The sequence below is a fragment of the Melanostigma gelatinosum genome, assembly GCF_949748355.1.
Source record: "Melanostigma gelatinosum genome assembly, chromosome: 7".
Taxonomy (NCBI): Eukaryota; Metazoa; Chordata; class Actinopteri; order Perciformes; family Zoarcidae; genus Melanostigma; species Melanostigma gelatinosum.
The window spans coordinates 18,848,785-18,860,809 of NC_136640.1; the positions used below are offsets into that span (position 1 = coordinate 18,848,785).

Below are 12,025 nucleotides of genomic sequence, written 5' to 3' on the forward strand. Positions count from 1 at the left end.
ACTTATACCCTCATTAAAAGATTGCTTTAGGCAGCCTGTTAAGTACAGGTGATGCGACATTATGCAGGGCATTTTGTTTGTTTACATCCCTCATTTAAGTTTATTTTGAGTTGTAGACTAGACGCATGTCTTCCTCATTCCTTCAGCTGTAGTTACATTTTCAACCTATTATGGCAAAGACCAATTTCATCAGCAATTTAAAGCTGTACATGAGGTAGGCATGGCTGCACATGCCTTAGACACTATGAGCTATGGCTCCAATAGACCAATTTCCTCTTTTCTTTTTCTGTCTTTGAGTTCTGTGGACATTCCGTCACCCAGGCTCATTCCCCTCCACCAGCCCCCTCACTCTTGTCAATCACCACCCTCACCACAAAAGCTGCGGCTCTTCAGATAAAGAGGAAAGCTCACTTCACTGTGCTGTAGTTTTTTCGGCAGCAGTGCTGAATGACTAAATGACACTGAAATGGTAGAGAGTTGCTTTGCTAATGCACTTGTTTTCAAGTAACATACTTAGATCAGGCTTGTGATGATTTCTGCATCTTAAATCTAAAAATGAACACTGAATTAAATGTGACAGCAGGGGAAGGAATCTGGAATTACATGAAATTCATCTCTTAAAATATCTCAATCTTATTGGGCCAGGAATATGTAGTCACATTTACGTACAGCAGGTGGCGCACAGTCTGTTGTAGATCTACATTACTTCCTGTGCCACTGCACCAACTTACAGCTTTCTACGTATTCAGTTACTTCCATTTGCATCATATTTTTAATCGAACACATCTCACATCAAAATCCCAAACTCCAACACTGGCAGCTTAGAGGTCACATGTACAGAAAATACTTCACAGCACATTTGTATTTGAGTGCAGTTCAGTTCTGGGTTTCTCAGCTGCTTTAAACGTAAACAGATGCTCTCATGCTTAGGATGTGACGATAGTATCACTCAGCAAACCTGCTCAACAGGCTTTCCAGTTTCTGTTCCTGTTTTGTGACCTCTCCTGCTACAGCTACAGTTCCGGCTCACAACCCTCCTTTCCTTTTTCGTCTCTCCTACTTCTCAGAAACATGGTGACGAACAGGGTGTTACCTTTGCTCGACCAACTGAAGTTTGGATAAAGGAGTGGCTCTTTGTTAAGGTCTGTGAAATCCCCCATTGTTTCTCCATATCTGCAATCAGACACCTGTTCACATTTAAAGATTGTTTTAGTCTTAGTTAAGGCGATTTGAAATGCTCATTTTCATAGCAGCATAACAAGTGTCAATTCTCCATCCTTAAGAAAGAGAGTTAATGATCCTCACACTGAAGCCATGTTGAAGTTTATAGATATATCACAACCCCCCCGAAAAACATTACATTTCAAACTAATGCCAACGTCAGTGCAACTGGCACTGACCCAGGGCCATTCATAGACTAAGGTGCCATTGTGTCGCTTGAATTGATTCAGATGCACAAGGATAGATAGAAGAAGTGGTCTAGGTAGAAAAGCCTGCACATGCAAATTTGGGATCATGGCTTATTCTGAAGAGACACATGAACAAAAGATGCCACCAATGTGTAGCTGTGTGTGTTAAACCTTAGGGTGACTACAGACCACGTGTTTCCTGGGACAAAAGGAAATAACATGTTTCAGTAGTCTGACCTAATACCCTTTATTTAAAAATATGGATTATTTGTAGTGTCCTTTGGCCATAATGTTAACAGCTCAATCACTTGCCAAATCACATCACCAGGGCTAGATAGGGTACAGCATGGAAATATACTATGGTAAAGGCAGGTGAAAACGTGTTATCTCCTAATGTAATTTCTTTGCATGAAATACAGTTGAGTATTTCAATTTTATCCAACTGAGTTTGAAGAGGTTTACAAGCCCAAGACGTATGGCCTAGAGGAGATCATGTGAACTTTAAAGTCACCAAAACTAAACTAGCAAAGTTTCCATTTGGCAACAAATCATACCCTTTTCATCTGCGCTTGTCATGCATGAAGAGCAATGATGACGAATGAGAAAAAAAGATAAATAAATGCAGAGTACTTTGTACCCGAAACACTGGTAAGAATAAAAAGGTTGGGTCAGTGAAAACCAGTGAGATGACATTACAGGCATGTTGATCCTACCACAGACTTACAGCTCTGCAAAAGAGATCGGCGTAGCAGTCTTTTCATAAGACGACAGAGACTGCACTTCCTTCAGAGCCATGAGAGAAAAATTGGAAGTTTTCGCTCTGGTTCTGGGCTTTGTCGGCCTGGTTGGGACCATAGCAGTGACTGCCCTGCCCATGTGGAGGGTCTCCGCCTTCATTGGTGCCAATCTCATTGTCATGGAGATACTCTGGGAGGGCTTGTGGATGAACTGCTACAGACAGGCCGATTTCAGGATGCAGTGCAAGGTGTACGACTCACTGCTAATTCTCCCACCAGAGCTGCAGGCAGCCAGGGGGCTCATGTGTGTGTCCATAGTCCTGGTTGTCATCTCCCTTTCCGTCACAGGATGTGGGACCCGAAAGAACAGCTGTTGTGGTGACAATATGAAGAGAAAGAACATCACCCTGGCCTTAGGCAAGGCAAGGCAAGTTTATTTGTACAGCACATTTCAACAACAAGGTAATTCAAAGTGCTTCACATAAAACCATTAAAAGCATCAAAACACAAGGCAAAAGAAAAGGATATTTCAAAAACAATTAAAATGCAGGTGAAAACGTGTTATCTCCTAATGTAATTTCGTTGCATGAAATACAGTTTTGAGTATTTCAATTTTATCCAACTGAGTTTGAAGAGGTTTACAATTACATTAGGAGATAACACGTTTTCACCTGCATTTTATTTAAAAAAATAAAATGCAGTAGTAAAATGCAGAAATGCAGGAAATTGATTAATATATTAGCGGGTAGTTTGTATCTTTGTGTCTTTTCTGACCAAGCTCATCCGTCAGCTGGGTGGGCTATACTGTCATCAGCAACTTCTACAGCCCACTGGTGCTGGATTCTCAGAAACGGGAGCTGGGGGAGGCCCTCTTGATTGGCTGGACCACTTCTGGTATACTGCTGATCACCGGGGTCATCCTTCTGTTTATCTACAGCAAACGTAGATCAAAGGAGGAAGAGCCTTACACCGACACGTATCTTATGGAGGCGAGGGATGTACCGAAAGAGGAGAGTGTGTACCTAGAGAGCACGCCGTCCAGCTTTCATAAGCATCACGAATATGTGTAAAGAACTGAACTGTACTGCCTGAAATGTGCAACTTCGGTTAATTCTTCAGTGTGAGTGATAGTTGTACATATAAAACTATTCGTACTTGGATAAGCTTATCAATGTAATCAGTCACAATTGATTTTGCAATTCTGTACTGTCCATGTTTTAGTGCATTTTAGTTCATCAACTGTCACTTAACTGCTTAATTCATTCTGTTCTTGATCCTTTTGATTAGGTAGTAACTCATGCCAAAATGTTCACATCAACCTAGTCAACAGAAAATAAACAGTCAACAAAGATTTGATTCTTCATTTGCTTGTGTGATTGTATTTTTCTGTTGCATCCTAACATTTGAGTTAACCATCAGTTTGACTGTAACTACACTATACTAAAAACTACATACAGCTGAATAGTAAATAGTCATTCAGTGCATGCACACATTATCTACAAACACACTGGTTGTATGTTTCCGATGGCAGAAAGACTTCAGTGTGGCGTTGACAAGCTGAGAACTGCTGGCAAACAGACAAATACCGTGTTACAATGAAACCAATCCTACTCAAGTTTCTATGCTCAACACCTTTTTATCAGCTCAGGTTACATACAGAGGAGGAGACAGTTGGACATCATTGACCATCCCATAAAAATACCTAAATAAAAGGAAGACACTGTAGTGTTCTTGTTTCACATATTACTGTGTTTCCAAAACTGTACATTTGTATCTCTCACCAATTAGTTTCAGGAGGTAACAAAGACCACATCTTTTTCTTTTTTTTTAATTGATTTATTGCAAGACAAGAGATAATACATAGACATAACAACAAGAGGATGACAATAACAGTGGGATACAAGCCAGCAAACATCATATAGTCAGTGTATGGGAGAACTGTGTGTGTGTGTGTGTGTGCACACGTCTGTGTGTGTGTGTGTCCTTGAGCCTTTTGAGATGAAAGAAAAAACCATAAGTGAGGGCAAATTACATAAATTATAAAATAATAACATCCGGAAAAAGAAGATGCTTTTAAGGTAAACAAAGTCAGGGGCAGTATCGCCCCGTCCACTGGCAGCAAACCAGGACCAGAGCTCCAGAACAGGACAGTAGGATCAGTCAGGCCGGGTCAACCGAGTTTGATATTATTTAGTTATTTAATTAATTTATTTATTCAAAAAAAGAAAGACCACACATTTAATGAATACATTTTTAGCTCCAAGTTCCAACTAATAAAAGCAAAAAGATTGTTTTTTTTTCATGTTTATATAGTACAATTTTAGCTATCTCATTTACTATCTAGATTCGTTATTTACCGGTAGTTTAAAATAACAATATTGTTCTGTGTAGTATTGAAACTGTGTTGAAATGTCTCATGGCTAAACTTTAAAAGAGATGAAACATGCTTTGATCAACTGTGACTTTATGAAGTGAATTATTTCGTTTTTGATTAAGAGTTCTTAATCACAAGACCGAATGGTTGATTGTTAGTAGTGGGAGTTGTATTTCATTCAAAACAACAAGCACTCCTTGTTATGTACCCGTTTATCTGTTTGTAAAGCAGCTCAACCAGTAAGGTTGCATTGCATCCTTTGCATTTCTTTTGTGGGTGTATAAGTTCCTTGACTTGCTTTTCTCCTCAGATCTGTTTCTAGAGCTTGGGGAGTGCTGTCTTCGGCTCTCTGTGCGATAGCCGCAATGGCCTCTTACACTGCTTATAGTGGCTACACCAAGCCAGCTCAATCTTACCCAGGCTCTTACGCAGGCTCTTACTACGACGAGAAGCAGGCCAAGACATATGCAGATTATCAAGAATCTCTATATGAGGAACAAAAGAACAAAGAGAAGAAAGACCGTCGGGACGCCATCTGCTGTGAGGTAGTGGCCCTCATCATCGGTTTCATTGGACTAATCGGAGTGGCAGCCGTGACAGGCCTGCCGATGTGGAAGGTCACAGCTTTCATTGAGGAGAACATCATTGTGATGGAGACCCGCTGGGAGGGTTTATGGATGAACTGCTACAGACAAGCCAACATCAGGATGCAGTGCAAGGTGTATGATTCCCTGCTGTTTCTGCCCCCCGACCTTCAGGCTGCTAGGGGTTTGATGTGCAGCTCTGTGGCCCTGGCCACCTTCGCCCTCGTCGTTTCAGCAGTGGGGATGAAGTGTACCAAAGTGGTGGATCATCGGGCTCGCACCAAGCATGTTGTTCTTGTTGCTGGAGGCTGTCTGTTCCTCTTGGCCTGTCTCACTACCATAATCCCTGTGTCCTGGACCGGCCATGTCATCATCAGGGACTTCTACAACCCTCTGCTGCTCGATGCCCAGCGCAGGGAGCTTGGGGAGGCTCTTTACATCGGCTGGGTGACCTCAGCTTTGCTTTTCACTGCCGGAGTGATCCTGCTGTGCCGTCATGCTCCCCGCACCCAGGACTCAGATGAAAGGATTGTATACAACCCCGAAGGAAATCTCTACCAACCCGCATACACATACCAGCCAGCGTACACGTACCAGCCACCGTACACCTACCAGCCTACCTACTCAGCACCCCCACCAGGATCTGTAGCATACACACCAAGTCAGTACTAACGAGGGAAATCTAACACAGAGGCAATTTTGGAAACCTTTTTTATTTTTTTGACTTGCCAAGATTTGCCACATTTGAATGAGTTTTAATTGACGAACATGCCCAAAGGCTGTCACTGGAAATGGCTACATTTTTCATTGCTTTCTCAAACTGCTGATTGAAATTCATCATGGAACTGATGGTGTTTTGATCATGATGAACTGTGCTGAATAATGCTTTGTTTGTATCCATATGCTTAGTTTACACTAAATTATATCAGTCATTCAAAAGTATTTTTAATCTGTATTAATACAATAGTTGTTGATATCACTGCTGACATGCTATTTGAGGACAAAGTGTGCCCTAGGCCTCCATGATTTGTGTTCATTGCTTTGTTTTTGTTGTAAATGTACACTCTTTTTAAAAATGCTGGCCTATATAAGGTTAATTGTGGTTTCCAATAAAGCAAGAGGTAATGTTGACAAAAAAATGTGAATTTAGTTTTTCTATTGCCTAATGAAGAGAGGCACAATTGATCAAGAAGTAAGGGTGAACTATTGCTTACACGACGGCCAGTGTCTCATTTCCTGCCAAAAGCTCTCGAGTTTGCCTTGGATTCAAAATGTCCTTCTGAAATGGCTGCTGTTTAGCTCACGGGTGTGTAAATGGAAAGTTATGTTGTCTCCATTGTTGTCTGTAGAAAAGGGCCTAAACTGGTAGAACCAGACTGATCATACAGGTCCACCCACAATGCAAACCAGCCCAGAGATTTCACTTCAACCAAGCCAGAGTTGCAATTGCAAGCTTTTTCCTGAGCACACACAGACACAAGAGACCGAGAAAAGAAATTCGATACAGACAGTGACACATGGGTACACAAGTATTACCCCCATCCCATGAAACACACACATACAGTGCAAACAATTATGTAGTTTCGAAATGCTTTTTTCGCACATATTTTGTGTATACCATGCCATTACAGTTGTATTTTTTAGTAATTCCTTGTAACAGAAGGGACATCACAGTGGTCTTAAGTTCAAACAACAAACAGACAATTGTAAGCACCAGAGCTGATTCATGACTTCGATATCTGTAGATATGGTAATACATGAACATAAAGCATATCTTTTTCTAAATAACCCCCTTGCCTTGTTGAATAACACCCTATTTTTAATTTCTAAAGCTCCCTTGTGAAGTGTGATCTGAGAATGTAAATCGAGACTTCTGAATAAACAAAGCGGCAGCTTAACAGCAGCTCCTGGGGTTTGGTGTACAAAGAAAAAACAAGGCCTGGGGGATACTGTTTCTTAGCAACCGGTCGCCATTCCCACCCCTCCCATTCTGGTGTCCTGTCCACAGGGAGGAGGCTGTACAGGTGAACATCAACCTGCTCCTCCTCCACTGGGATGCAAAGTAAATCCATCTACTGCTTCCTACTATAGTCGCACCGTGTCCGCACATTATTGTACATATGAGTTTGGAGGAATAAGAGGACAGAATGGCCAACTCAGCACTGGAGATAGTGGGTTTGATATTGACCCTGATTGGGCTGATTGGGACGGCCGCAAGCACTGGGATGCCGATGTGGCGAGTCACAGCCTTCATTGGGGAGAACATCATTGTTTTTGAAAGCCGCTTTGAGGGTCTGTGGATGAATTGCTTTCGGCAGGCCAACATCAGAATGCAGTGTAAGGTATACGACTCTCTCCTGGCCCTGCCCCCCGATCTACAGGCAGCACGGGGGCTCATGTGCTGCGCTCTGGCGTTGAGTGGCCTCGGTCTGCTGATCTCTTTGCTGGGGCTGCAGTGCACGTCGTGTATCGAAAACAACGATCGAGTCAAGCGGCTGGTCCTCATCATTGCAGGAACCATGATCATGATGGCTTGCATCTGCGTTCTTATCCCAGTGTCCTGGACAGGTCACGTCATCATCAGGGACTTCTACAACCCCTTGCTGATAGACGCCCAGCGAAGGGAGCTCGGTGAGGCTCTCTACATTGGCTGGGTGGCCTCTGCTTTCTTGTTTGCTGGAGGATGCATGTTTATTTGTTGCAATCTGCAGTCCGAGGACAAAGATTCAGAGAGGTATGTGTACTTAAAGACCTCCGACTACAGGACCTATCCTCCACAGCCCCTGCAGCCTCAACAGCTGGTGCGACTTCCCGAACCACAACCCCAGTTTCAGCCGGCGCTGTCAAGGCACCCGTCAACCAACTACAGCTACTATTCCAGATACCCCTCTGTACACAGCGGGGTGGCTTATCTCTGAACACCTAAACTGACTGAGGAAATGATGATCACAGTAATAGTCCATATTTGCAAGGGGATTTCTTTTTTAATAAGTTATGGATTGGCACTGGAATCTATGACACATTTCAAATTTAAAAAAAGGAACATTTCAATAAATACATAGTGTGAATGCAATTGGATCGAATCTAGACGGACGTCTGTTTTAAATCACTCAGAATATACATTATTTGAGGAGTACTTAATGTCTTGTTGAAGAGCAATAGTTACAGAATCTTGATATCGACTTATATCATACTCCAGACTGTAAGCCAATACTTTTATGAGTGACATTTTGTATGTGTATGCTTAATATAACAATTCATGCATCCTTTAACTAATGAGTAAAGTGACACAAGTGTATTTGTTGTTGTCGGCACATATGACTGAACTACGTAGTAACACAGACAGTTTATACTCAACAGATGTTTCAACCCATTTTCCTGCAACATTAGCTGTGCCTGAGCCCACATCTGTGTGGTAAAAAAAAAAAGATCTTGCAGAACCAATCCCCCTCGTACACACAGTCCTCATATTGTTCTGCTTAGTTTTGACCAGTATTAGATACAGGATCAGGCGTTTCCAGGAAGTACCCTTAGGACAGCAAATGCTAAATTGGTGACTGATTGTGTAGGAAATACACAGGCATTTGTTTCTATATTCAAAACATTGTGTGTGTGTATCCATTCAATCGGAACACAATTGTAAGTATTTTTTTAAGTTTGGTATGGTGCCCTGGAGCTCTTGGGAACTAATAGAACTGAACAAGTAGCTGAGTAAACATGAGATGCAGGTTTAAGACAGCTTGTTAAAGGTGTGGACAGCTGCGTTGGTGTTTGTGAAGAAGCCAGACAGGGACGACCTGGCGGCATGATCATGTGATAAGAATTTGCAAGTCACTTTGAATACAGAGTTTTAGACCAAAAGTTGTCTATCTAGGTTGATCCGACTCCATATGTTTGAGCAACTAAAGAACATTCCTGTCTCTGCTCAGGGAAGTATATTAGCTCTTGAACTATTTGGTCAGCTCATTTCATTTTCAGTGAGTTCAAAAGCTGAATAATCTCAATTCGTTATGCAATGTATATAATGACATTGATGTCTCATACTGAAAATATGTGGTGATGTAATGATAATGTTGTCTTTCTCCATTGTTGCTTAATGTTAAATCAAACGACCTGTTTGTCTATGCATGTCTTCTCGACAACCCTAGATTTATACAAATCTGGCATATTTCAACTTAAAATGTATAAAACTATATTTCTAGTTCTCAAAAAAAATTATAATTGTGTTTGGACTATGTGATGTAAGGTCCATCTCTGTTTAATCACATTGATAGTCATTTCTGCTCCCCCGTGGACAACAGTAGTACTGCAGGAGCTTATGTGCTACAAAGTATATTTGTGTGCTTCTGAATTTGTATCACATATAATTATGGAAAATAAAAACATAGCAAGTGTTAAAAATTTCTGAAGTTGTTGTGAAGCGGATTCCGGCATATCGGTTTACTGCTGTTGAAGCAGATGGCACAGATATACCACTGTAGCCAGAGGAACCATAAACACAAAATAAGCAAAGGTTATTTTTACCCCCATTGCCCTCAGCCAACCAGGTGACAGCAAAGCATCTTTCCCACAACAAACCACCTCTTACACCATACAAACTGCATCAGATGAGAAGATCTACGCTGCCTTGGACACTCTCAGACTCTGAGATATTTTACTAAAGAATCTGAATTTATTGTCTACGCGAGCTAATCTTATTTTGAATTTGGACACAGCTGATTTCTTGAAGGCTCCACAATGGTTCAAGGTGTTTCAGAGATAGCCGCAGTGTGCGTCGGCCTGATCGGGCTGATCGGGGCGGCGGCTACTACAGGGATGCCCATGTGGAAGGTGACAGCATTCATTGGAGAAAACATAATTGTGATGGAAAGTCGCTGGGAGGGCTTGTGGATGAACTGCTACAGACAGGCCAACATCAGGATGCAGTGTAAGGTCTATGACTCCCTGCTGTTCCTGCCACCGGATTTACAGGCAGCCAGAGGTCTGATGTGCTGTTCTCTGGCCCTCTCGGGTCTGGGGCTCCTTGTGGCTCTGGCAGGAATGCGGTGTACATCCTGTATTCAGGATAATGACTGGGCTAAGACCATCATCCTGATGGTTGCAGGTGGTATGCAGTTTGCGGCCTGTATCTGTGTCTTTATCCCCGTGTCGTGGACAGGACATGTCATCATTAGAGATTTTTATAATCCATTGCTGATTGATGCCCAGAGGAGGGAGCTAGGAGAGGCTCTCTACATCGGTTGGGTGACCGGCGCCTTCCTTTTTGCCTCTGCCATGTTGTTTGTCTGCCGCCGTATGCCCTTAGACAAAGGCTCATTCGACGTGTACCACCAAGCCAACTTGCTCAGTTACAAGCCAGCACCCAGCAAGCCATCTCTAATGAGGTATCATCCCATCTCAAGTATTTCCAGCCACCAGTCTACAGCATACCATCCTTCTCTGCAGAGCAACGGCTATGTTGGACAACACCTTGCAATGCCACTGCAAAACATCCCTCAAGTTAGGATGACAAATGATCAAGCATTATTCAACCCTCCTGTTGTCTATAACCCGGGTCTGCCTGACAATGCGTCACTGGTATATCAAGGTAGTATGGCTGACCATTCCTCAATACGGAGTTCTCTCCATGGTGGAAGCCTGTATACGCCAGGCAACTCCTTTTACACAAGCCAAAACACCACGCCATATTCACAGGCTTATATCGGCCATCCTACTGCATCCTACCAGTCCAGTTTTCATCCGGTTGCACACACTCCTGTTTTCATAAGATATAAATCATCAAGACTTCAACCAGGGTCTCACGGTGAGAGCCGTGCTGGTGTATACATATAAACAGAAATTGTGAGTGAGTTTTTATTGCTGGTTAAACGTTAAAGACACAAAGCACTATGTTTTTCATCACAAGCTAATTTAAACTTCTGTGCACTTCTGAGTTGAGATGAAGGTGAAATGATGTTTCCTCTGCTTGTATTAGAATTATCCTGACGCCCAGAGTAAATAGCATGTTGATCTTGTTTCTACTATTTACACACTTCGTGTAATTTGTATTGAGCAAAAAACTAAATATGGGTTGTTTGATCTGCTTTTGTTGTTGGTGTAAATAAAGGTGTCATGTGCTGTTTTAATGAAGACCTGTTAAGGGCGTACAGATTTAAGAGAAATCATCTGTTTGGAACATCGTAGCCTTATCTTTTGCATATTTGTAGGAGTTAGTGGCTTTTTGTTTTCTAAAGATGTACAGATCAGGTAGATTATGTAGATTATGTAGATATGTTGTTTTAAGGCCTATATGTCTGTAACAATCGTACTGTACCCAAAGTCTATTTCTTTTTAACTATTTCTGTCAAAATATTTTGATGTAAACAGTGAGACTACCTGAATTTGTCTTCACAGACACATAGAGGAGAGCTGTTGAACATTTATATAAATTTGCTTTGGGTCAAAACCACCTGTGATTATTACTTGATAAAAGCAATAACATCCTGGCAGTTGTGCAAACACCATGGTGGCCTGAGCTAATCTCAAACATTGTCATTAAACACCACAAGAGGGCAGCAGAGAATGCGACGCGTGTCCTAAACCCCGAGCAGACCTCTGCACAGTGCAGGTGTCAGAGGAATAATGCCTTCCACTGCATTTCATTAGCCAAATCTTTAATTGGAGCAACTTCATATTAAGGCAGTATATTTAAACATGAACACCTAGTCTAAACTACGGGCTGTATAACACGGTGGAGTAAGTGAATCAAATCATATTGCATTATTATATTCTGTATATTTGCTTTCAACAGCAATGGGGGAGTTTTTATTTTTAAATAAAATTATAGTTATACTAAAATTGGGTTTGTGATTCCAAAACAAGATGCTCATATTCTGTAGACTACTTAATTTAGAGGTTACCTAGCTTTTACTTTTACATCTC

The 12,025-nt window shown here is 41.8% G+C and overlaps 3 protein-coding genes across 3 annotated transcripts; all 3 read left to right on the top strand.

The window, feature by feature from the left end:
• Positions 1-2,202: 2,202 nt before the first annotated feature.
• On the top strand, positions 2,203-6,094 carry LOC306780084 (uncharacterized protein; the record flags this gene model as incomplete). The annotated part of the gene is given in 5 exon segments (XM_079272293.1): positions 2,203-2,563; positions 2,889-2,905; positions 2,907-2,929; positions 2,931-3,212; positions 4,831-6,094. Coding segments are annotated over 5 exon segments (1,629 nt in total). The 3' UTR covers positions 5,777-6,094.
• Positions 6,095-7,251: 1,157 nt separating this feature from the next.
• On the top strand, positions 7,252-8,267 carry cldn8.1 (claudin 8.1; the record flags this gene model as incomplete). The annotated part of the gene is made up of 1 exon (XM_079271737.1): positions 7,252-8,267. One exon carries the CDS (start codon positions 7,252-7,254, stop codon positions 8,020-8,022), a length of 771 nt encoding a protein of 256 aa, XP_079127863.1. The 3' UTR covers positions 8,023-8,267.
• Positions 8,268-9,841: 1,574 nt separating this feature from the next.
• LOC306780322 (claudin-8-like) lies at positions 9,842-11,019 on the top strand (the record flags this gene model as incomplete). The annotated part of the gene is made up of 1 exon (XM_079272649.1): positions 9,842-11,019. The coding sequence occupies one exon, from the start codon at positions 9,842-9,844 to the stop codon at positions 10,934-10,936; it is 1,095 nt and encodes a 364-aa protein (XP_079128775.1). The 3' UTR covers positions 10,937-11,019.
• Between the last annotated feature and the right edge of the window lie 1,006 nt (positions 11,020-12,025).